The sequence below is a fragment of the Schistocerca americana genome, chromosome 2, assembly GCF_021461395.2.
Source record: "Schistocerca americana isolate TAMUIC-IGC-003095 chromosome 2, iqSchAmer2.1, whole genome shotgun sequence".
NCBI classification, from domain to species: Eukaryota; Metazoa; Arthropoda; class Insecta; order Orthoptera; family Acrididae; genus Schistocerca; species Schistocerca americana.
In genome coordinates this window covers 673,738,356-673,765,192 of record NC_060120.1, presented here as the reverse complement: position 1 = coordinate 673,765,192, position 26,837 = coordinate 673,738,356, and the positions used below count along the sequence as shown (strand labels likewise).

At 43.4% G+C, this 26,837-nt stretch overlaps 1 protein-coding gene across 1 annotated transcript in view; it reads right to left on the bottom strand.

The window, feature by feature from the left end:
- Positions 1–770: 770 nt before the first annotated feature.
- The window catches only part of LOC124594779 (bifunctional methylenetetrahydrofolate dehydrogenase/cyclohydrolase, mitochondrial), a 44,356-nt gene continuing 18,289 nt past the window's right edge, over positions 771–26,837 (bottom strand). The window contains exons 8-9 of the mRNA XM_047133185.1: positions 1,457–1,642; positions 771–1,089 (exon numbers count right to left, since the gene is read on the bottom strand). Coding sequence (XP_046989141.1) covers positions 1,473–1,642 — 170 coding nt within the window. The 3' untranslated portion in view covers positions 771–1,089; positions 1,457–1,472. The remainder of the gene's footprint in view (positions 1,090–1,456; positions 1,643–26,837) is intronic.

The following is a 26,837-nucleotide window of genomic DNA, read 5'->3' as shown; positions in this document are numbered from 1 at the left end:
CTACCAATTCTAGGCAGAACCACCAGCATTCATACGTATAATGTTACAATTCCTAGCCAGCAAACTAGCTGCCTCCCTCTGAGCTGGTAGTTCACCAGATCCTCTTTCTGCCTTCCCCCCCCCCCCCCTCCCCCCCCAACCCGCCCCCACCTACCCCTAGTCCACCTACTGAACTGCAATCCTCACATTATGTGTCCAGCCGCAGTTCAGTAGGGGTGCACGTGTGTGTTTTTAGTCTAGCTTGAGAAAGGATGTATTCCTAAAGCTAACAATTTTTCTTTCATTTGTATGTGCCTGTTGACAACTCCAAATACTTTATCTTTAGAGTGTGTGGTATCGTTTATTCCTCAAGTATTTATATGTGCTCAAGCTCATCAATACCAACAGTGACTCATTAACATTAACCTTTGGGTCACTGCTTACAGAATTTAGACCTTAAATTGTTTAACATCTCTGTTCCACCATTCTTAAGCTGAAAAAGTAAGTCTACATACTTTGATTCATTGTATTGCATTCAGGAAGATTGTGACAGAGCTGCTCCTGGCTCATAGTGGCCACAACCAATAAATGAGTCTGAAAGAACTAATGACAGTGAGAACAGAGTGTGACTACGAAGCACAAATCCAAAGGATTTTTTCTGACAAGTGAAATAATTTACTGATACTAAGTTTGTGCTGCTGCAATGATAATTTAAACAACGTGAATAATGTATTCTTAGAAATATTGTGTTTCAGTTATTGATTTCTCACCAAATGAATAAAAAAAAAACATTAACTTCTTAAATATTTATCTTTATTTTGTTCATTATATAAAAACTGGATGGACTGATCACTTTTTCTTATAAAAATAAATAAGACTTATGCTAAAATTTAAACTCCACTCAAATTACATACATATATTTAGTTTTTAGGGCATAAAAACAGTATTTTTAATACCCAATTTGACTTGATTTTTCCAACTGCTTATTTAGTTTCACAACAGTTTGCTTCAATACTGACAATGATCACAGTCAACATATCTTAATTTTCTTCTCACTGAAAGACTGTGGTGGAGTTCCTATACTCCCTCTGTATGGTTTCTATGTATCACCTAAAACAAAACATGATGGGTAAGAGCAAACATAGGACAAGTAACATTCATTCAGCAATTAAGAAATTTGTTAATAGCACAAAGGTGATGGGGAAGGCCTCATATCTGCAAAGCAGTGTAGCAGTGTATGACAGTGATCTGAAGTGTATACTAAATTGCATTTAAAAAAAAACTGTTTGCAAAGAGATTACTCTGAGATAATAGGATGTACATGCAAACTATGTCAGACACACAATTAATTAACTCAGGATACACCCTTCACTCTACATTATTTTAAATCAGGTTCCTGCTTCCAGTGTTAAACTTTCAGGCAGCTAAGAGTGTGTATTCACCACCCTTATGCTCAAAATTCAAAAAAATTACATACTTTTAATGTCATGTTACTAGGGCCTCAGCTGAGAAGCCTTCTTCTGTACCACAGCTCCAGGATCGAGGATATTGTACACAACAGTCTTCTTAGCAGCAATAACTGTGTTCTTCATGAGCATAGCTACAGTCATTGGCCCAACACCACCAGGGACAGGAGTTATGTGCCCGGCAACTTTACTGACAGCTGAAGAAAGTACCATAAATAATTTGTAAATGAAATACAGAATTTTATTTTGTTGTTTGCAAAATTACCATACAATTAACACTTTTACTGCAGCAATGTAGCACAAGGAAGAGGGAGACAGATTTTACAAATTTGGGAGCCTGTCAAATGAAAATAATTTCTTCACGTATGTGTCCAGAGCCTCAACACATGTAAATGACGGAATCCTTTTAACCACTATAGGCTGTCTGTTTTATTCCTTTAATGCGCCATGCATATTAATTACCTTACTTATAAATTACATTGCTGCCAAGTGATGGGAGTGTTACATTTAAAAATGTTTGTGGAGGGAGAGACATTCCCACACATATAGTCATGCACATACCAGTCAGCTTACAAGAACAACTTTCACAACATGTCATGTAGGAAAAAACCTTACTAACAGTTAGCTTACTAGCCCTTGAGCATTCATTTAGCAGTATACCATGCACTTTTTCCACTCATAAGCTAAGACAGGCCACCCAGGGTTTGCAGAATGAGTACATTTATCACTGTGCAGTTTCTGTTATTTTATAGTGGACAACCTGGTGAAATATGCAAGTTATTTTTAACATTTATGAATGTCGAATTATGACATCTTTTATAGAACTATGTACATTTCTGTGGCATTGAAAAGAGCGTATGGAGAGAACTTCAACTAACTACATGAAATGTGTGGCATTTTATCAAATGACTAAGTAACAGTAATTCAAACCATTGTCCTGCTATCAGGAGAGAAGGTCCCACTCGTCTGCCCTACTGTTTCAAATTTAAGCAAAGACATACTACAGGTACAGTTTGTATTTTACTATAAACTGATTCTGGATGACAATACTGCATGTTGAATTTCATTTGGACTCATCGCAGCACAAGCTCTATGTTAAACATTATTTCATGTCCTTGGGAGTCAGTCTTCACAATGTTCAAGAAATAACTATGATTTTTTTTCCATAGTTTGTAAACAGTGCTTCACCCATAAAATCTTACACAAAATGAGGCATTATTGCCTAGATACCACCCTGAGAACTATCTCCAATTTTGAAAGCCATTGCCTTAAGCTGTTTGTGAGGTGTAATATGGAAAGCAAGAGTTGTGTTGAAATGAAGTAGTCACAGAACATTCCACCAGCTAATTCCACTAAAAATTCGAACCGCCTCAGTGACATATGGATTATGTGTTACCACTGTTAAGATGTTAGTTGTATTCATCTCACCAGCGGCAATAATGGAAAATCAAAGATTTCACAAAATAAAAAGTAATCACCTTCTGTCATGATCATGATTTTATTTCAACGCGTGATTCATTTCGAGCTTTGGGGCTTATCTTCAGGTGCTTTGACAGCCTACCTTGCTTTTTTCTCTGATTTAGGTTAACTGATCTGTTTCCAATAGTGGATACATTGCTTTGAAGCAGAGTAAGAATAAACATGTTTACGTACATGTATTTACAAATAAGCTGTAGAATGGGAAGTGTATACATGTACATAAAGATGTTTATTCATACTATGCTTCAAAACAACGTATCCACTACTGGAAACACTAGAATTAAGCTAAATCTGAGGGGAAAAAAATTGATGTAGACTGTCAGAGCACCTAATGATGAGCTCCCTAGGCTCGAAATGAAATGATGATTGTGACTGAAGACAGTTCTTTATTTTACAAAATTAATACAGTCATGGAAGAAACAATAGCACCTATGGATAAAATTAAATTCAATACTTAATGTGAATACATAAAAAAGTATTTGATCCAACTTCATGACATGCATAATTTTGCTTTGTTATTTAATTGGAAACCTATTGCAGTACTCTTAACCACATCAATCACTATGTATGGCAACCTGTGTCATGGAGGTAACGCTGCATTCTCAGTGCAGTGTAGTAGAGCGCATGGAGTTTCCAAATGTGAACCTGCTTCAAAGAATCATTTCAGGCTTAGACAATCAGCACATCTTCATGGCGCGAAATGATATCGTTGAAACAGTTGCACTATTTTGAGACAATAAACTTTGTGGGCCTGCCTCTTAGTGGTTATTCACAATCAACACCACCAGCTGATTATTGCTACCTTCAAATTATGGCCCACAGAGATGTCAAGAAGAATACGACAAGAACTGTGAATGAGATTTCTGGAGGTTACTGGATGGTCTGTATTAACCCATAGTTTGCCATCATCTCTCAATGCTCAATCTGCTTACTAAGCACAAATTACACACAGAGCAAACCCCCCTCCACTATGACATTTGAAGAACAAAGATAAGGGAACACCTGGCACGGAACCCAAATCAACGGCGTCAGGTTATCTCCACTAATGATACAAGATTTGTCTGATACTTTAAGACCATCACAGAAGGATGTGAGGGGTGGGGGGTGACCAGCTAGCCATGCATGTCTTAGGCATTGCAGTCCATTGTTTTCAGGATGAAAGTATATCAGTCATGTTTAGGACTGATTTCAAGTGTAGAAATGCTTACCATACATCCATGATTAGCCCAGACAGTCCTAGTTCTTTTAGTGCCATCTGGGATCGCTAAAAACTTTCGGAGTTTGAGAATTTTATTACAGGCAAGAATTTTTTTAAATTTTAAACGTACATGTTCAACATAACTTTTTAAAACATTTCCTTATGCCTGTGCCTCTATCAACTGACCTTGAAGCAAGCACTAATGTCAATGGGGAGCTATAGTTACCTGTTTAGCCACAATGTTTCACCTTAGTTACTTGACAACACCACAGGGGCCATGTGTTTATGTTTTTCTCAGGTGTGAAGTAATTTGTCTACAGGTTTTTAAGCAATTTATCTTTCTTTTTTTTGCCTCATTGTTTGGGAATGGGCAAAAATAAAGTGTGTGTTTAGCTTTAACCTGCAACAGGAGTACAAATTTTTGAAATTGTAACGAGAGTAATAACACATGTTACCGCACACTATGTACTGTGGTACTTTGTGTTGGACATAAAGGATCAGTGATAATGAAGACTACATGAAAACAGTTAAACATAGAAGTGCTATGAATGCCACTGCTTCATCAAACATATGAGATTTCTTTAAAGCAGGAAATAACAATTTTGATAAAGTTAGTCAGTTTTAGTAGATACATTTAGTAACTGAAATTGCCTGGTCTTATGTAGAAGATAGTGCACAAGGTATTAATGAAATTATAAAAGCTTCCATAAATACCAATGACATACACTACATGATCAAAACTATCTGCACACCCCAAAAATATACGTTTTTCATATTAGGTGCTTTGTGCTGCCACATACTCCATATCAGTGACCTCAGTAGTCATTAGACATCGTGAGGGAGCAGAATGGGGTGCTCCGTGGAACTCATGGACTTCAAATGTGGTCAGGTGATTGGGTGTCACTTGTGTCATATGCCTGTCCATGAGATTTCCACACTCCTAAACATCCTACGTCCAATGCTTCTGATGCGATAGTGAAGTGTAAATGTGAAGGGACACATGCAGCACTAAAGCATACAGGCCGACCTTGTCTGTTGACTGACAGAGACCGCCGACAGTTGAAGGTCATAATGTGTGACAGGCAGACATCTACCCAGACCATCACACAGGAATTCCTAACTGCATCAGGATGCACTGCAAGTACTATGACAGATAGGCGGGAGATGAGAAAACTTTGATTTCATGGTTGAGCAGCTGCTCATAAGCCACACATGCTGGTAAATACCAAACAACATCTTGCTTTGTTTAAGGAGCGTAAACTTTAGAAGATTGAACAGTGCGAAAACTGTTGTGTGGAGTGATGAGCACATAATGTGGCGATCTGATGGCAGGGTGTGGGTATAGCAAATGCCTCCTGAACATCACCTGCCAGCATATGTTGTGCCAACATTAAAATTTGGCGTTGGTGGTGGTGTTCTAGTGTGGTCGTGTTTTTCATAGAGGGGGCTTGCACCCCTTGTAGTTTTGCGTGGCACTATCACAGCACAGGCATATAATGGTGTTTTAAGCACCTTCTTGTTTCCAATCTTAAAGAGCAATTCAGGGATGGCGATTGAGTCTTTCAACACGATTGAGCACCTGTTCATAATGCACAGCCTGTGGCGGACTGTTTACATCACAATAACATCCCTGTAATGGACTGGCCTGCGCTGAGTCCTGACCTGAATCCTATAGAATACCTTTAGGATGTTTTGGAACACCAACTTTTTGTTCCAAGCCTCGCTGACAGACCTCGATATCTCTCCCTTTGCAGCACTCCGTGAAGAATTGGTTGTCATTCCCAAGAAACCTTCCAGTATTTGATTAAACGTGTGCCTGCGAGAGTGGAAGCTGTCATCAAGGCTAAGGGTGGGCCAACACCATACCGTATTTACTCGAATCTAAGACGCACTCGAATCTAAGCCGCAACTGAAATTTGAGACTCGAAATTCAAGGGGAGAGAAAAGTTTTAGGCCGCACCTCCAAATCGAAACAAAGTTGGTCCATTGTAATATGAGAGAATTTAGGTCGAATGAAAGACGATACAGCTACAGTAGTTTGGTTCGAGTCTTAAGCTTTTTAGCAGTTAAGCTTTACCAGCTAGCCATTGCTATGCGTCAGGCGCTCTGTTCGTATTTATACAGGTACTCTTCCTTTTTCACGTGCTTCGTCTGGTTTGAATCGACTGCTTATTTTGCTTTGATCTGATATGTGCCATTTTCTTTGTTATAGGTGTTTACGTCGCTCTAAGCTGAAAATGCATTACTGTACTGCGTCATGCATTGTTTGTCGCATTCTGATTGTGCGTGTTTACGACCTGTCGCCGCTCGCGGCATGGTTTGCTTTTGTGCGTGCTACCGCCGCTTAGCGAAACAATGGCAAGAGACTGCTATTTGTTGTTACTTACACTGCTGCTTTCTTTGATAATGATCAACAAGAACCAAATGATAGACTTTGTATGACAGAAGATGTTCTGAACGAGAGTTCAGCGAACATTTTTCTCCATTTGAAAATCTTTGCAGACGTCTCTTTAGTACATTACATTCTGCACAGAAATTAGAGGCATTTTAGATTTAAAAATCTAGTCAGTTGCCGTGCTTCATTTCTGACTATCACTATTAGGCATAAGAATAATACGAATATAAACATGACACGATACGTATATTCTTCCGCATTTGCTGTTGTCTCACTCTAGTTTCGTAGTTTATTAGGCAGACAGGATTTAAATGAGATAGCAGCAAACACGAAAGAATACATGGCAAAATGTTTATATTCGTATTATTCTTATGGTGAAGAGAATACTGCATGTGATTCACATTTCATCAGGTTCCTATTAGCAGCCATCACTTCTCACAGGTAGGAAAAATCCAGAACGTACAGTTGGCCATATTGACAAACATCCCTAACAGTCTTGCCAGTCGGATTTTCGTAGTACATTGAAATTCTGCTACATTCGAAGATGAACAATACGGAATTTGTATTTTAATTTATTTAATGACGCAGAGGTTTTTGTGCCAGTATTTATCTCTGTGCCTACAAAGCATGCCTGTGTAGCGCTACATATATTCGACGGCAGAAGTTAGTTGTGGCGGCACCTACCAACATTTTTCAGAACTTCCGCTTGCTTTGGACTCGATTCTAAGCCGCAGGCGGTTTTTTGGATTACAAAAACTGGAAAAAAAGTGCGGCTTAGATTCGAGTAAATACGGTATTTAATTCCAGCATTACCGATGGAGGGCCCCACGAACTTTTAAGTCATTTTCAGCCAGGTGTACGGTTACTTTTGATCACTTAGTGTATTTCATGAATGTGCATTTTCCAACCAGTTAATTCAAAACATAAGGATAGGTTGTGGTTCGAGCTCTGAGAAAGTACCACATACTATTTAAGAAAAGTGAAAAACAATTTTTAAAGTGTTTCAAATAACACGTTCCATGTTGCAGTATTTCTGAAATGGTTGAGTTAGCAATGTCTTTGACTGAGATATCTGCTCCAGTTGAGAGATCTTTCTCAATTACGAGTACATATGGTCTGAGAAAGGGGTAAACCTCTAGTAGCTACTGTTAAAAATCTGCTAAATGATAAAATTCCGAGCTTCCTTGTTGAGAATTTTATTATGCATTACAACAAACAAACCATTTGTGAAAGAAGTCATGCCTAGTGAAAAATCCATCTGAAAATATATATTAAGTTTAATGTTTCAGTAAACTGTTCAGTAACTTGATGAATATGTCATGGAATGGACCCAAAAAACTATGGTAAGCCTAATTATAGAGGAGAGACCCTTCTTGGCAATATCAGGACAGGAACCTCCAACCCACTGTCAACATTTTGACAAGGGCTCACCTTTCAAGACAATTATGCACCAACAAAACAGTGCCCCCCTTTGTGATCATCATCTATCATGTGGCAGAAACCAACTGAATGAAATGGCCTGCTGTATATGCCTACATGACTGCTGCTGCTTTCTTCAGATCAGTTGGAATTTGCACTGTCTTGGCACACGAATTTTCCTCACACTGTTTATAACCTCTGATGGACCAACACCTAAGAGCAAAAGGGCCCTCAGCAGCAACATCTCTATCACTTTGTGGACAGCATGTCAATGCATTTAATCATGCATCAATGCACAGGGTGGAGCAACGCTGTATTTAAACTCAGCACCAGTGTGTGATTTCTCAGATATGTATAAATGGAAACTTCAAAACATATACTTTTTGTTATTGTTTTCTTTTTATTTCACTCTAAAGTTTTTTGTTCCACTTGTTCCCTCAGAACCATATACTATCAGGTGGTGCGAAACATTTTTTGGTCAGTTTAGCATATATAAGAGGACTGGTGAATAATGGTCTATTCTCTTGCATCTGATATATTTTGTCCTGGGTAATCTGGCTTAGCACTTTCCTGCCTGCTTTTAAGAGAATGTCTCTTCTCCTCTGTTGCTGTTTCTCAACCGCATTTTCCATTCTCACTGTGTCAGCTTTCTCTTTACTCTTCCTCTATTGTGAGTAATAATGTATCCTCTCATGTAACGTAACGCGTATCATAAGCCCCTTAAGAATTTCCTTTATTGTGGTCTTCAGTACAATATTGTTAGCTGCAACAGGCAGAAGACTTCCTTTGTTGGTGCTGCACATTTTAGAGACTGACTGAGAAACTCGCACTGCACCATTCTTCTTCTGCACACCAGTGTAGAAGTGTGGACAGAAATGCCTAAGTGAAAAATCCCTGCAATATTCACATTTATTTGCATATAAATGCTAACTTCAGAATTTCCCTTTGTGTGTGACCCTGTGTATAAGATTCTTGTGCTGATTTGAAGTTTTTGACTAGCATACTTTACTGTTCACATTGCTTCAGCATAATCTTTCATCAGTTGTATCAATACCCACCTGTTGTTGTTGTTGTTGTGGTCTTCAGTCCTGAGACTGGTTTGATGCAGCTCTCCATGCTACTCTATCCTGTGCAAGCTTTTTCATCTCCCAGTACCTACTGCAACCTACATCCTTCTGAATCTGCTTAGTGTATTCATCTCTTGGTCTCCCTCTACGATTTTTACCCTCCACGCTGCCCTCCAATACTAAATTGGTGATCCCTTGATGCCTCAGAACATGTCCTACCAACCGATCCCTTCTTCTGGTCAAGTTGTGCCACAAACTTCTCTTCTCCCCAATCCTATTCAATACTTCCTCATTAGTTATGTGATCTACCCATCTAATCTTCAGCATTCTTCTGTAGCACCACATTTCGAAAGCTTCTATTCTCTTCTTGTCCAAACTATTTATCGTCCATGTTTCACTTCCATACATGGCTACACTCCATACGAATACTTTCAGAAATGACTTCCTGACACTTAAATCTATACTGGATGTTAACAAATTTCTCTTCTTCAGAAACGCTTTCCTTGCCATTGCCAGCCTACATTTTATATCCTCTCTACTTCGACCATCATCAGTTATTTTGCTCCCCAAATAGCAAAACTCCTTTACTACTTTAAGTGCCTCATTTCCTAATCTAATTCCCTCAGCATCACCCGACTTAATTAGACTACATTCCATTATCCTCGTTTTGCTTTTGTTGATGTTCATCTTATATCCTCCTTTCAAGACACTGTCCATTCCATTCAACTGCTCTTCCAAGTCCTTTGCTGTCTCTGACAGAATTACAATGTCATCGGCGAACCTCAAAGTTTTTATTTCTTCTCCATGAATTTTAATACCTACTCCGAATTTTTCTTTTGCTTCCTTTACTGCTTGCTCAATATACAGATTGAACAACATCGGGGAGAGGCTACAACCCTGTCTTACTCCCTTCCCAACCACTGCTTCCCTTTCATGTCCCTCGACTCTTATAACTGCCATCTGGTTTCTGTACAAATTGTAAATAGCCTTTCGCTCCCTGTATTTTACCCCTGACACCTTTAGAATTTGAAAGAGAGTATTCCAGTCAACATTGTCAAAAGCTTTCTCTAAGTCTACAAATGCTAGAAACGTAGGTTTGCCTTTCCTTAATCTTTCTTCTAAGATAAGTCGTAAGGTCAGTATTGCCTCACGTGTTCCAGTGTTTCTACGGAATCCAAACTGATCTTCCCCGAGGTTGGCTTCTACTAGTTTTTCCATTCGTCTGTAAAGAATTCGTGTTAGTATTCTGCAGCTGTGACTTATTAAGCTGATAGTTCGGTAATTTTCACATCTGTCAACACCTGCTTTCTTTGGGATTGGAATTATTATATTCTTCTTGAAGTCTGAGGGTATTTCGCCTGTTTCATACATCTTGCTCACCAGATGGTAGAGTTTTGTCAGGACTGGCTCTCCCAAGGCCGTCAGTAGTTCTAGTCGAATGTTGTCTACTCCCGGGGCCTTGTATCGACTCAGGTCTTTCAGTGCTCTGTCAAACTCTTCATGCCGTATCATATCTCCCATTTCATCTTCATCTACATCCTCTTCCATTTCCATAATATTGTCCTCAAGTACATCGCCCTTGTATAGACCCTCTATATACTCCTTCCACCTTTCTGCTTTCCCTTCTTTGCTTAGAACTGGGTTTCCATCTGAGGTCTTGATATTCATACAAGTCGTTCTCTTATCTCCAAAGGTCTCTTTAATTTTCCTGTAGGCGGTATCTATCTTACCCCTAGTGAGATGGGCCTCTACATCCTTACATTTGTCCTCTAGCCATCTCTGCTTAGCCATTTTGCACTTCCTGTTGATCTCATTTTTGAGACGTTTGTATTCCTTTTTGCCTGTTTCACTTACTGCATTTTTATATTTTCTCCTTTCATCAATTAAATTCAATATTTCTTCTGTTACCCAAGGATTTCTACTAGCCCTCGTCTTTTTACCTACTTGATCCTCTGCTGCCTTCACTACTTCATCCCTCAAAGCTACCCATTCTTCTTCTACTGTATTTATTTCCCCCATTCCTGTCAATTGCTCCCTTATGCTCTCCCTGAATCTCTGTACAACCTCTGGTTCTTTTAGTTTATCCAGGTCCCATCTCCTTAAATTCCCTCCTTTTTGCAGTTTCTTCAGTTTTAATCTACAGGTCATAACCAATAGATTGTGGTCAGAGTCCACATCTGCCCCTGGAAATGTCTTACAATTTAAAACCTGGTTCCTAAATCTCTGTCTTACCATTATATAATCTATCTGATACCTTTTAGTATCGCCAGGGTTCTTCCATGTATACAACCTTCTTTCATGATTCTTAAACCAAGTGTTAGTTATGATTATGTTGTGCTCTGTGCAAAATTCGACCAGGCGGCTTCCTCTTTCATTTCTGTCCCCCAATCCATATTCACCTACTATGTTTCCTTCTCTCCCTTTTCCTACACTCGAATTCCAGTCACCCATGACTATTAAATTTTCGTCTCCCTTCACAATCTGAATAATTTCTTTTATTTCATCATACATTTCTTCAATTTCTTCGTCATCTGCAGAGCTAGTTGGCATATAAACTTGTACTACTGTAGTAGGCGTGGGCTTCGTATCTATCTTGGCCACAATAATGCGTTCACTATGCTGTTTGTAGTAGCTTACCCGCATTCCTATTTTCCTATTCATTATTAAACCTACTCCTGCATTACCCCTATTTGATTTTGTGTTTATAACCCTGTAGTCACCTGACCAGAAGTCTTGTTCCTCCTGCCACCGAACTTCACTAATTCCCACTATATCTAACTTCAACCTATCCATTTCCCTTTTTAAATTTTCTAACCTACCTGCCCGATTAAGGGATCTGACATTCCACGCTCCGATCCGTAGAACGCCAGTTTTCTTTCTCCTGATAACGACATCCTCTTGAGTAGTCCCCGCCCAGAGATCCGAATGGGGGACTATTTTACCTCCGGAATATTTTACCCAAGAGGACGCCATCATCATGTAATCATACAGTAAAGCTGCATGCCCTCGGGAAAAATTACGACTGTAGTTTCCCCTTGCTTTCAGCCGTTCGCAGTACCAGCACAGCAAGGCCGTTTTGGTTATTGTTACAAGGCCAGATCAGTCAATCATACAGACTGTTGCCCTTGCAACTACTGAAAAGGCTGCTGCCCCTCTTCAGGAACCACACGTTTGTCTGGCCTCTCAACAGATACCCCTCCGTTGTGGTTGCACCTACGGTACGGCTATCTGTATCGCTGAGGCACGCAAGCCTCCCCACCAACGGCAAGGTCCATGGTTCATGTATTGTGATATATTATGAAATGCTGGAATAAACTCTTACTGTTATTGTCAATTGTGGGTTAAAACTTAGTTGAACTAAAATATTTTTTTTGGGAACAGTAGGCCTATCCTCATCCAAAACAATCTTTCTCTAATTTCATTACATAATTACATGAGAAACAGGTTATTTTTGAGAATTTTCAAATTCTTACAAAACTATATTTTCTTAAGTTGCCGGTTTGAGTGTTTTGGGTACTTATTTCATAGGGTACCAGTGTTTGTGTTTCACAGTTACTGCCAAAGAATACATCACCCTCGAATTTCATCACATATCAATGCAAATAAACATGGGGTTTTTGAAAATTTTCGGAAGTTACCATTATCCTTTGTGTAATCTATGAGTAATTTGTAGTAAATCGGTATTTGTGATTTAGTTACTGTGACAGGTATTCTAACTAACATATTGTGTTACATCTAGTTTTCCCTTGAAGATGAGTAGCCCTATATATTATCTACCTCTATCACAAATTAACTCTTATTTCCAGTTTGTTAACAAATATAATGAACCTCAAAATGTTTCAGGAAACTAGTAACTTTTACACGGGTTTTTGTGTTGCCTTAATAGAGATTTCATTTTGTGTATTTGCTTCAATTCTCATAGGGAATTAGCAACTCTTTAGCTCAACAGATTAGAAGGTAATTAGTAGGCTTAATTTAAAGTTATTGGTTCATTGCCTTCTAATATAATGCACTAGCCAAAATGCAGCCCAACTGTGAATGCTGTTCTCGAACATGGAATGAATTGGCTGACATTTGTAAGCAGCTGGAAATCACCCTGACTACTGTCAAATGATTAGCAGTTGGTGCTCCTGAGAATCATGTACCTGTGATACCAGTACCAGTACCAGAGGTACCTCAAGTTTTATCCTCTCCTGTGGATCCTGTCTCCTCTCAGAAAGTACAGGATCTGTCATTGCTCGTCCACTTCACTGTGAGTGGTGTCAACGGTAGATCTAGTTATCCTTTACAGGGTGGGTGAGGACACAGGTGTTGTACCAATCCCCCTAACTGACAAGTTTGAAGTGCTGTCTCACTGAATCTGAGCCAGTGGGACTCACTTCACCTGTTGGAGAAAATCTCTTTGATTCAGTGTCAACAAGAGGCAAACACAAAAGTGTAGGAGTATATTACTTGTCGGCAGTTCAGACATACAGCGAATGATGTTATGTGTTAGAGAAATGGCAGCAAGGGACAGGAAAGGATACTAGGTGCACTCAGTGTGTTTGTCCGAGAGCCTCATTCATCATCTTATTGAAGAAGCTATTCGAACAGCCATTGAGGGAACATGGTGCTACTAACTGATGCCTGTTGTCTGGGCTCCCAGGTCATACTTGGGTCATTCCAGCAATTGGCAGAGAAGGTTGAGAAGACTGACCCTGCGTGTGAAGTTTCAACAAAGTTCAAAATTTACAGCATTGTCCCCAGAATTGATCCTAGCCCTTTGGTTCTGAGTCCAGTGGAAGGACTGAACGAGAGACTTTGAAGATTCTGTGACAGACCATGTTGTACATGCTGTAACTTCCTGGACTTGTTCCCCAGGGCTGAGAACTGAGACAACCATATGTGCCCCTGAATGGGTCAAGTTTGCACTAAATGTTAGAGGCTGCTCCTCAGGTAGCCTACTGTGTGCAGGGTGTGCACAAGGGTAATTAGGCAACTGTCCATCCAATCCAAATAACAAGAGCTATAGGAAACCAAGAAGTATTGGTGTAAGATCGAAAGAAACGTCTCCCACAGGTGACACTACTTAAATCCTAATGGTTAACTGCCGAAGTATTCACAACAAAGTGCCAGAGTTTGAAGCACTCCTGAAAAGCAGTGAAGCTCACTTAACATTGTGTACAGAAAGCTGGTTGAAACCTGAAATCAAAAGCAATAAGATTTTTGGGGAATATCTGAGTGTATATTGAAAGGATGGAAAATGGAAAAAAGAAGTGGTGTATTTGTAGCAGTCGACAAGACACTGAAATCCACTGAGATGGAAATTGAAGCTGCATGCGAGACTGTTTGGGCAAGACTCAGCACCAGAGGTGGATATAAAATGATAACTGGATCCTTCTACTGCTCACTAGACTAATCTACTTATGTAACCAGAAGCTTTAAAGAACACCTCAGTTCATTTGTACACAAGTTCCAAATCATACTGAAATCATCGCTGGAGACTTTAATTATCCAGTAATCAATTGGGAAAATTACACTTGTTAGTAATGGGCATGGTAAGACATTACGTGAAACATTACTAAATACATTCTCTGAAAACTACCTAGAACAAATAGTTAGGAACCCCACTCATGTTGAAAATATAGATGAATCTAAAGAATTGTATGATTAAAAAAAAATCCTAACTATTATGTTATTTGAGAGATGTGTAAGAACAACATACTGTTGGAAAGTGCAAACTCTCGAGTTTTACATGGTTCCCACTAGGTAGCAGGAATTTGTACCCACTTCAGTTCTAGTAGAAATGGTGTTGGGACAACAGAAAGGGTTTTGTGTTCTTTGTTTTGCGTAGTGCGTGTCAGTAATGACTGTTCAGAAAGACTTTCTTACTATGTACGGTGTAGATCCTCTTACAGCACAGAGCATGATAAAATGCCACGAACAAGTTGTTTGTGTAAAGGCAAATCGCTGGGTCATCCCCAAGTGTGACACAGACGCCAAACGTATCCGCCATAGTTTCACAAGGAGTCCCCAGAAATCTGTTTACTGTGCAGCTCAACATGCTCCTGATGTCCGTCTGCAGTATGTTGTGTCGATATTTAAATGTGAAACCATACAAAATTCAGCTACTGCAAGCTCTTCATGAATGTGACATGACAATGTGTGGAGTTCTGTAATTTTGTCCTTGGAAAGGTGGAGGATGACAGTTTCCTTCCATGCTTAGTGTTTAGTGTCAAGGCAACAGTCCATTTAAGTGCAAAGGTGATCCATCATAATGTAAGAATATGGGGTACATAATAACCATATGAAGTTGTACAACATGAGAGGGACTCTCAAAAATTTAATTTGTTTTGTGCAGTTTCATGGGAAACTGTGTATGGTCCATTTTTCTTTGGCGAGAACACTGCTACACATCTCTATATACTTGAGAACTATCTTTTCCCACATTTGGAGACTAATTCAAATGACTTCATTTAGCAACAGGATGAAGCACCGCAACATTGGCATCTGGAAGGGATGGAATTTTTAAATCAAAGGATTACTGAACGATGCATCAGTCACACTGGACCAAATTATTCAGCCTTACACTACTGGCCTCCATGGTCACCAGACCTGACAGTATGTGATTATTTCTTATCGGGGTTTATAAAAGACTGTTTACGTGCCTCCATTATTAAGAACAATGGATGAATTGAGATATTGCATAACAGCAGCTGTGGAAGCTGTAACTCAAGACATGCTCGCTGCAGTGTGGGAACAATCTGAATACCGCATTGACATATATGGTGCACTTCAAGGGGGCATTTTGAACACCTATAAAAAAGGTATGAAGGAGGGGAAAAAAAAAGTTTCCCATTCATTAAAAAAAAAATTTCATTGTATATGTTTATTACTTTTAGAAATATAGACGTTCCAAATCAGATGATTTTTTTTATACACTTTGTATGTTGGATTTAACGGCAGTGAATAGACTTTACGTCTTTGAGGATGTCCATCTTGAAACTGGTATCAGTGATCAAGATGCGATTGTGGCAACAATGATGACCGAAGTACAAAGGACGACTAAAACAAGCAGGAAGATATGTATGTTCAGTAAACTAGACAAAAAATCTAGTTGTGTCCTATCTCAATGAAGAACCTGAAACTTTCAGCACAGGGTAGAAGCATGTAGAGGAACTCTGGCTTAAGTTTAAAAGAATAGCTGAACATGCACTGGATAGATACATACCTAACAGAGCAGTCCATTTTGGGAGGGAACCTCCATGGTATACAGTCACTGTAGAGAAACTTCTAAAGAAACAGGTCACTGCATAATAGGTGTAAAATGAAGTGTCTGGCTGTAGACAGAGATATACTGAATGAAACACATTTGGTCAAAAGAGCAATGTGTAATGCCTTCAATGACCATTGTAGCAGAATACAGTCAAGTTATCTTTCAGAAACCCTAACAAATTCTGGTCATATTTAAATGCTATTAGTAGCACCAAAGTCAATGGCCAGTCTCTACAGAATGTGACAGGAACTGAAAGCACAAGCTGGAATTCTTAATCCCAGCTTCAAGTGTTCCTTTACAAAAGAAAATCCAGGAGAATTACCCCAATTTAATTCCCATACACTGAAAAGATGAATGAAATAAATATTATTTTCAGTGGTGTTGAGAAACAGCTGAAGCCGTTAAAATTGAACTAGCTCCAGGCCCTGATGGAATCCCTGTCAGATTTTATGCTGATCATAAATCCCTCCAACAAAAAAACTGTGCTCAGTTCTTGGAAAAGGCACAGGTCACCTGTCCACAAGAAGGGTAGTAGAAGTGATCCACGAAACTACCATCCAATAGCCCCGACACTGATTTGTTGTAGAATCTTAGGACATATTCCGAGCTTAAACAAAATGAGGTATCTTTAACAGAATGAACACCTCAATGGCAGCCAGCATTGATTCATTTTTTGGAATCACGTGAAACACAACCCGTACTTTTCTCACAAGACATACTGAAAGCTTTGGTTGAAGGCAGTCACGTAGATGCAGTATTTCTTGATGGCCAAAAAGCATTTGACTCAGTACCACATCTATGTTTATTGTTAAAAGTATCATCATATGGGGTATCAAGTGAAATTTGTGGCTGGATTGAGGACTTTTTGATAGCGACAACGCAACATGTTATCTTGGATGGAGGGTCATCGTCACATGTAGAAGTGTGTTGGGACACTTGCTGTTCATGTTTTATTTTAATACATTAGGAATAATATTAGTGGTTCATGGTGTGGGTTCCTGTAGTCATGTCCTAGTTCATGAACCACGGGCAACGTATGAGTGGCCAAGTAAGTTGGTTGGTTGGTTGGGGGGGTTAAAGGGACCAGACTGCTATGGTCATCGGTCCCTTGTTCCAAAGACAAAGAACACCCACAGAGAATAAAAACAAGGAACAGAAGAGATCACAGACGATACAGAACAAGAGAAACAGACAAGGACAAGACAAAACGAACGAAAACCACACAGAGTGTGACGGTGGTTGGCCGACCATAGAAATAAAAAAGGAAAAGCCAACCACTTAGAAACACATGAAAACATCAGTGTAAAATCATAGGCCAAAGGCCAGAATCAACACAAAACAAAAAAATAAAACAGAAACACTCAGATTAAATGATAAAATCCCCCTGCCCGAATAAAACGTAAAACTAAGTCAGCCATAGCGGAGTCGTCTGTTAAAAGGGCAGGGAGCGTATCAGGCAGCGCAAATGTCTGCCTGACCACAGCTAAAAGGGGGCAGGCCAACAGAATGTGGGCCACTGTCAAAGCCGCCCCGCAGCGACATACAGGAGGGTCCTCCCTGCGCAGTAAATAACTGTGTGTCAGCCGGGAGTGGCCAATGCGGAGCCGGCAAAGAACTACCGAGTCCCTGCGAGTGGCTCGCAGGGATGACCGCCACACAGCCGTCGTCCCCTTGACAGCACGGAGTTTATTGGACAGTGTCAGTTGGCGCCATTCCTCGTCCCATAGCGCCAAGATTTTGCGGCGGAAGACTGCCCGCAAATCAGTCTCAGGGAGGCCAAGGTGTAGAGATGGCTTGCTGGTGGCCTCTTTCGCCAGGCGGTCAACATGTTCGTTACCCGGGATACCGACATGACCGGGGGTCCACACAAAGACCACAGAGCGGCCGCAACAGGCGAGAGTATGCAGAGACTCGTGGATTGCCATCACCAAACGAGAACGAGGGAAACACTGGTCGAGAGCTCGTAAACCGCTCAGGGAATCGCTACAGATAACGAAGGACTCACCTGAGCAGGAGCGGATATACTCTAGGGCACGAAAGATGGCGACCAGTTCAGCAGTGTAAACGCTGCAGCCATCCGGCAAGGAACGTTGTTCGGAACGGTCCCCTAGAGTGAGCGCATACCCGACACGACCAGCAACCATCGAACCGTCAGTGTAGACAATACCAGAGCCCTGATACGTGGCCAGGATAGAATAAAAGCGGCGGCGGAAGGCCTCTGGAGGGACTGAGTCCTTAGGGCCCTGTGCCAAGTCGAGCCGAAGGCTAGGGCGACGAACACACCATGGGGGTGTATGCAAAGTAGCCCGGAAAGGAGGTGGAACAGTGAAACCCTGGAGCCCAGAGAGAAGCTCCTTGACGCGGACCGCTATTGTACAACCAGACCGGGGCCGACGTTCTGGCATACGGACGACCGACCGCGGGAACAGGAGACGATAGTTTGGATGCCCGGGCGAGCTTAGAACATGGGCAGCATAAGCGGCCAGCAAACGTTGGCGTCGGAACCGCAGCGGAGGTACACCTGCCTCCACTAGTACGCTGTCCACAGGGCTGGTGCGGAAAGCACCAGTGGCAAGGCGTATCCCGCTGTGGAGAATCGGGTCCAGCACCCGTAACGCAGATGGGGATGCTGAGCCATAAGCCAGGCTCCCATAATCCAGACGGGACTGGATTAACGCCTGGTAGAGCCGCAACAGTGTAGAGCGGTCGGCGCCCCAGTGGGTGTTGCTCAAGCATCGCAGAGCGTTTAGATGCCGCCAACACGTCTGTTTCAGCTGCCGGATATGAGGCAGCCAAGTCAACCGGGCATCGAAAACCACCCCCAAAAACCTGTGGGTCTCCACCACAGCAAGGAGTTCGTCGGCAAGATATAGCCGCGGCTCAGGATGGACTGTTCGGCACCGGCAGAAATGCATAACGCAGGTCTTGGCTGCCGAAAACTGAAACCCATGCGCTACAGCCCAAGACTGCGCCTTACGGATAGCGCCCTGTAGCTGACGTTCAACAGCTGCAATGCCAGTAGAGCTGTAATAAAGGCAGAAGTCGTCAGCATACAGGGAAGCAGAGACAGAATTTCCCACGGCCGCAGCAAGCCCGTTAATGGCTATTAAAAACAGACAGACACTTAAAACAGAGCCCTGTGGCACACCGTTCTCCTGGACGTGGGAGGAACTATACGAGGCCGCGACTTGCACGCGGAAGGTACGACACGACAGAAAATTGCGGATAAAAATCGGCAGAGGACCCCGAAGACCCCATCCATGAAGCGTAGAAAGAATGTGATGACGCCATGTCGTATCGTACGCCTTCCGCATGTCGAAAAAGACAGCGACCAGGTGCTGACGGCGGGCAAAGGCAGTACGGATGGCAGTCTCCAGGCTCACCAGATTGTCGGTGGCGGAGCGGCCTTTACGGAACCCACCCTGAGACGGAGCCAGAAGGCCCCGAGACTCCAGTACCCAATGCAAGCGCCGGCTCACCATCCGTTCGAGAAGCTTGCACATAACGTTGGTGAGGCTAATGGGACGGTAGCTGTCCACCTCCAGAGGGGTCTTTCCAGGTTTCAAAACGGGGATGACAATGCCTTCCCGCCATTGCGACGGAAACTCCCCCTTGACCCAAAGACGGTTGTAAAGATCGAGAAGGCGCCGCTGGCAGTCCACTGAAAGGTGTTTCAGCATTTGACAGTGGATGCCATCTGGCCCAGGAGCGGTATCAGGGCAAGCAGCGAGGGCACTGCGAAATTCCCACTCACTGAATGGAGCATTGTAAGATTCTGGGTGGTTGGTGCGAAACGAAAGGCTCCGACGTTCCATCCGCTCTTTAATGGAGCGGAAGGCCTGGGGGTAATTCGCAGAAGCGGAACTCATAGCAAAACGCTCTGGTAAGCGATCTGCAATGACGTCGGAGTCAGTACAAACTGCTCCATTCAGTGAGAGCGCAGGGACGCTGACAGGTGGCCGATAGCCGTAGACGCGTCGAATCTTGGCCCAGACCTGCGATGGAGTGACATGGAGGCCAATTGTGGACACATACCGCTCCCAGCACTCCTTCTTGCCTTGGCGGATAAGGAGGCGGGCCCGCGCACGCAGCCGTTTGAAGGCGATAAGGTGGTCGAGGGAGGGGTGTCGCTTGTGACGCTGGAGCGCCCGCCGGCGATCTTTAATCGCTTCAGCGATCTCAGGCGACCACCAAGGCACAGCCTTCCGCCGAGGGGACCCACAGGAATGGGGAATGGCAGATTCGGCGGCAGTAACGATGCCGGTGGTGACCGATTGAACCACCGCATCAATGTCATCGGTAGAGAGAGGCTCAAAAGCGGCAGTGGAGGAGAACAAGTCCCAGTCAGCCTTATTCATAGCCCATCTGCTAGGGCGCCCAGAAGAGTGGCGCTGTGGTAGTGACAAAAAGATCGGAAAATGGTCACTACCACACAGGTCGTCATGCACACTCCATTGGACAGACGGTAAGAGGCTATGGCTACAGATTGAAAGGTCAATGGCGGAGTAGGTGCCATGCGCCACACTGAAGTGTGTGAAGGCACCATCATTTAACAACGAGAGATCGAGCTGCGACAATAAATGCTCAATGATGGCGCCTCGACCTGTTGCCACTGACCCACCCCACACAGGGCTATGAGCGTTGAAGTCGCCCAATAGCAAGAAAGGTGGCGGCAATTGGGCGACCAGTGCAGCCAGGACATGCTGCGAGACATCACCATCCGGTGGAATGTAAAGACTGCAGACGATAACAGCCTGTGGCGTCCACACGCGTACAGCGACAGCCTCTAAAGGCGTCTGGAGAGGGACAGACTCGCTGTGCAGAGTGTGAAGGACATAAATGCAGACGCCACCAGACACCCTTTCATAAGCTGCTCGGTTCTTGTAATAACCCCGATAGCCACGGAGGGCGGGGGTTCGCATCGCCAGAAACCAAGTTTCCTGGAGAGCAATGCAGAAGAAAGGGCGAAGGCTGAGAAGGTGGCGGAGCTCAGCTAAATGGTGGAAAAAACCGCCGCAGTTCCACTGGAGGATGGTATTGTCCATGGCTGAGAAAGGCGTGAAAGGACTGGGAAGGCAATTTTACGCCGCTTGTTCACACACTGCCACCGATCCAGTACCCGGACGAGAGGCATCCATGGCGTCTGAGGGACCAGCGAGATCAAGGTCCTCAGCGGACGCTAGAATCTCGACTTCATCCTCAGACGCAGAGCGCGAAAGGTGAGGTGGGGTTGGTGCCACCGCAAGTTCTTTAGCCTTAGAGGTCTTTCTCTTGGACTTCTCTCGCTGAACCTTGGGTTTCACCGGTTGGGAAGACTTCACCGATTCAGTCTCCGGGACAGAGGAGGATCGTGAGGCCCTACGCCCGGCTGCTGGTCAGGACTTATGCCACTGGTGGCCGTCATCCTTCCCGCTGGGGGAACCCTGGGAAGGGAGCGTCCCAAGGGAACTCTTACGGGCGAGAGTAGCCGAAGAAGTTAGGCGCTTCTCCGGCTGAGAAGCGGGGACGGACGTCCCCGACGGGTGGGAGGAGGTTGCTCCTGAGGTAGGTGGTGCAGGAGCAACCGGTTGGGGAGAGCCCCCCACGGGCAAGGGGGCAGAAGGAGTCGTACTGCTTATCGAGCTGGCTGGAAGTCTCGCAACTGATGGAGCTAGCACAGTTGTTGTAGCAGCTGCATACGAAGATGTCATTCTCACAGGATGGAGTCTGTCATATTTCCGTTTGGCCTCAGTATAGGTCAGCCGGTCCAGGGTCTTATATTCCATGATTTTGCGCTCTTTCTGAAAGACTGTGCAGTCAGGCGAGCAAGGTGATTGGTGCTCCCCGCAGTTGACGCAGATGGGAGGCGGGGCACATGGAGTATCAGGATGAGACGGGCGTCCGCAATCTCGACATGTGAGGCTGGAAGTGCAGCGGGAAGACATATGGCCGAACTTCCAGCACTTGAAGCACCGTATCGGGGGAGGGATATAGGGCTTGACGTCACATCGGTAGACCATCACCTTGACCTTTTCCGGTAACGTATCACCCTCGAAGGCCAAGATGAAGGCACCGGTAGCAACCTGATTGTCCCTCGGACCCCGATGAACGCGCCGGACGAAATGAACACCTCTACGTTCTAAGTTGGCGCGCAGCTCGTCATCAGACTGCAAAAGGAGATCCCTATGGAAAATAACACCCTGGACCATATTTAAACTCTTATGTGGCGTAATAGAAACGTTAACATCCCCCAACTTGTCACAAGCAAGTAATCTGCGGGACTGGGCGGAGGATGCCGTTTGTATCAGTACTGACCCAGAGCGCATTTTAGACAAGCCCTCCACCTCCCCAAACTTGTCCTCTAAATGCTCTACAAAGAACTGAGGCTTCACGGACATAAAAGATTCCCCGTCAGCTCTGGTACAGACGAGATACCGGGGCGAGTATCTTTCGCTCTCATTCATAGCCCTTCGTTCCTCCCATGGTGTGGCCAGGGAGGGGAACGATTTGGGGTCATACACATTAGCCTTGAATTGAGCCTTGGAACGCTTAGAGACTGCTGACGGCTGGCCGCCAGCAAGAGATGATGTACCACGCTTCATTGCGGGTCATCCGCCCTGATGCCACCTACTCCGACCAAGGGCCCTCCCCACGGGCGCCACCCAGCCACAGCAAAGGCCACCTGGCAGGATGGCCATTGCCGGGAGTCCCGATGCCCCAGGGAGATGGGCATCTACTCCTTGGCATACGTGGGGAGTGAACGGCGCAGGCATCAGTAGAGCGATCCCTGTGTTGTCAGGGGGCTACAACCAAGAGGGTACATGGCGACCCCACCACAACGGACTGGCTACCGTGCTGGATCTTAGGTGCAAAAATGGCCAAGGTCGTCGTCACAGTTAAAAGAAACACTGCAGAGTGCAGCGTGGTAATCGCCCATGAGATCGAAAACGAGCGGGACACCATCGCAACGACGAGAAAGACGGCAATAGGTCTAATTGCACGAAGGATACAGTGCACCACGTAAGGTGCCCTTCCCCAATTGGCTCGCTCTTCGGAATAATTTGGATAGATGGAGGTCAAACCCGAGAGGGGACCATCACATAAGGCCGAAACGTTTGAGACTCCTTTTAGTCGCCTCTTACGACAGGCAGGAATACCGCGGGCCTATTCTAACCCCCGAACCCGCAGGGGGGGGCCAAGTAAGTGGTCCCGACAGTTGGGATACCAGTTACTTTGGAATAAGGCTGGGCATCTTGGACATATTCTGAGTTGTGGTCACCTTTGTGCTCATACGGTAAAGACTACCAAATCCACCGGTTAGTTCCTCAGCCATTAGGGGTAAAACCAAATGGGACTCGGGGCAAGTAAGGCTAGCAACCTGCTTCCCTGGTACTTTAAATATGATGCTGGCAACAATCAGAGCAAAATGCCTCGGACCTTTGGAGGTGACGGAGTCCCACCTCTAACTGACAAACCAGGGACTCCTAAGATACGACTTGGCAAACAAATGGTAATGAGATGGGGAGCTATTAATATCAATGGGGGCTACTCTGGGAAGAAGGTAGAGCTGGCAGAGGCTGCAAGTAAGATGGGGCTGGACGTTTTAGCTGTTAGTGACATTCGGGTAAGGGGTGAGAAAGAAGAGGAAGTGGGAGAATACAAGGTCTACCTGTCAGGAGTCAAAGCAGGAATAGCACAATGGGGTGTAGGGCTTTACATCAGGAAAGAAATGGAACCCAGCACAGTTGCAATAAGGTATGTAAACGAACGATTGATGTGGATAGATTTGACAGTGTCTAGCAAGAAAATTAGGATTGTGTCAGTATATTCGCATTGTGAAAGGACAGATCAAGATAAGTTGGATATTTTTTATGAGGCACTCGGTGACGTAGTTGTTAGAGTAAAGGACAAGGACAGTATTCTGCTCATGGGTGATTTTAATGCCAGGATTGGAAATCGAACAGAAGGGTATGAAAAGATTATGGGTAAATTTGGAGAGGATATGGAGGCCAACAGGAACGGGAAACAACTCTTGGATTTCTGTGCCAGTATGGCCTTAGTAATCACAAACTCCTTTTTTAAACATAAGAACATTCACCAGTATCTTGGGAAAGCAGGGGAACCAGATCTGTCATTGACTATATAATAACAGATCAGGAATTCAGGAAGGCTGTTAGGGACACACGTGTATTCAGGGGATTCTTTGATGACACTGATCATTATTTAATCTGCAGTGAAATTGGGATTGTGAGGCTGAAAGAGCAGGAGGTCAGGTCCATATGTAGGAGGATAAGAGTGGAGAAACTTCAGGATAAGAAAATCAGGTACAAGTACGTAACAGCAATCTCAGAAAGGTACCAGTTAGTTGAATGTAGTCAATTACAGTCAGTGTAAAAGGAATGGACAAGGTCAGGGACACAGTAGTAGAAGTGGCTAAAGAATGTCTTGGAACAGTAATGTGTAAAAGTAGGATGAAGCAAACAGCTTGGTGGAATGACACAGTCAAGGCAGCCTGTAAAAGGAAAAAGAAGGCATATCAAAAATGGCTACATACTAGAACTCAGGTAGACAGAGAAAGTTATGTTGAAGAAAGAAACAAAGCCAAACAGATAATTGCAGCATCCAAGAAGAAATCGGAAACAGGTTGGAGATTATGGGTCAAGCTGCTGGAAAACCATTCTGGAGTGTAATTAGCAATCTTCGAAAGGGAGGTAAGAAGGAAATGACAAGCATTTTGGACAGGTCAGGAAAACTGCTGGTGAATCCTGTGGATGCCTTGGGCAGATGGAGGGAATATTTTGAAAAGTTGCTCAATGTAGGTGAAAATACGTTCAGTAATTTTTAGATTTCGAGGTACAATGGGAGAGGAATGATGATGGAAATAGGATCACATTTGAGGAAGTGCAGAAAACTGTCAATAGATTGCAGTGCAATAAAGCAGCTGTGGTGGATGAAATTAAGTGGGAACTCATCAAATACAGTGGAATGTCAGGTCTTAAATGGCTACACAGGATAATCGAAATGGCCTGGGAGTCAGGACAGGTTCCATCACACTGGACAAAAGCAGTAATCACACCAATCTTTAAACATGGAAACAGAAAAGATTGTAACAACTACAGAGGTATCTCTTTAATCAGCATTGTGGGTAAATTCTTCTCTGGTATTGTTGAAAGGGAAGTGCAAGTATTTAATTGAGGACCAATTGGATGAAAATCAGTGTGGGTTTAGGCCTCTTAGAGGTTGTCAAGACCAGATCTTTAGCTTACGGCAAATAATGGAGAAGTGTTATGAGTGGAAGAGGGAATTGTATCTATGCTTTATCAATCTAGAAAAGGCATATGACCGGATTCCTAGGAGGAAGTTATTGTCTGTTCTACGAGATTATGGAATAGGAGGCAAACTTTTGCAAGCAATTAAAGGTCTTTACATGGCTAGTCAGGCAGCAGTTAGAGTTGACAGTAAATTGAGTTCATGGTTCAGAGTAGCATCACGGGTAGGACAAGGCTGCAACCTGACTCGACTGTTGTTAATATTATTTATGGATCATATGTTGAAAACAATAGACTGGCTGGGTGAGATTAAGATATGTAAACACAAAATAAGCAGTCTTGCATATGCAGATGACTTAGTTGTGATGGCAGATTCGATTGAAAGTTTGCAAAGTAATATTTCAGAGCTAGATCAGAAATTTAACGACTATTGTATGAAGATTAGCATCTCCAAAATGAAAGTAATGTCAGTGGGAAAGAAATCCAAACGGATTGAGTGCCAAATAGGAGGAACAAAGTTAGAACAGGTGGACAGTTTCAAGTACTTAGGATGCATATTCTCACAGGATGGCAACATGGTGAAAGAACTGGAAGCGAGGTGTAGCAAAGCTAATGCAGTGAGCGCTGAGCTACGATCTACTCTCTTCTGCAAGAAGGAAGTCAGTACCAAGACTAAGTTGTCTGTGCACCATCCAATCTTTCGACCAACTTTGTTGTATGGGAGCGAAAGCTGGGTGGATTCAGATTACGTTATCAACAAGGTTGAGGTTATGGATATGAAAGTAGATAGGATGATTGCAGGTACTAGTAGATGTGAACAACGGTAGGAGGGTGTGCACAATGAGGAAATCAAAGAAAAGCTGGGAATGAACTCTATAGATATAGCAGTCAGGGTGAACAGGCTTAGATGGTGGGGTCATGTTACACGCATGGGAGAAGCAAGGTTACCCAAGAGACTCATGGGTTCAGCAGTAGAGGGTAGGAGGAGTCGGGGCAGACCAAGGAGAAGGTACTTGGATTCGGTTAAGAATGATTTTGAAGTAATAGGTTTAACATCAGAAGAGGCACCAATGTTAGCACTGAATAGGGGATCATGGAGGAATTTTATAAGTGGGCTATGCTCCAGACTGAATGCTGAAAGGCATAATCAGTCTTAAATGATGATGATGATGATGATGATTGGTTGGTTGGTTGGTTTTGGGGAAGGAGACCAGACAGCGTGGTCATCGGTCTCATCGGATTAGGGAAGGATGGGGAAGGAAGTCGGCCGTGCCCTTTCAGAGGAACCATCCCGGCATTTGCCTGGAGTGATTTAGGGAAATCACGGAAAA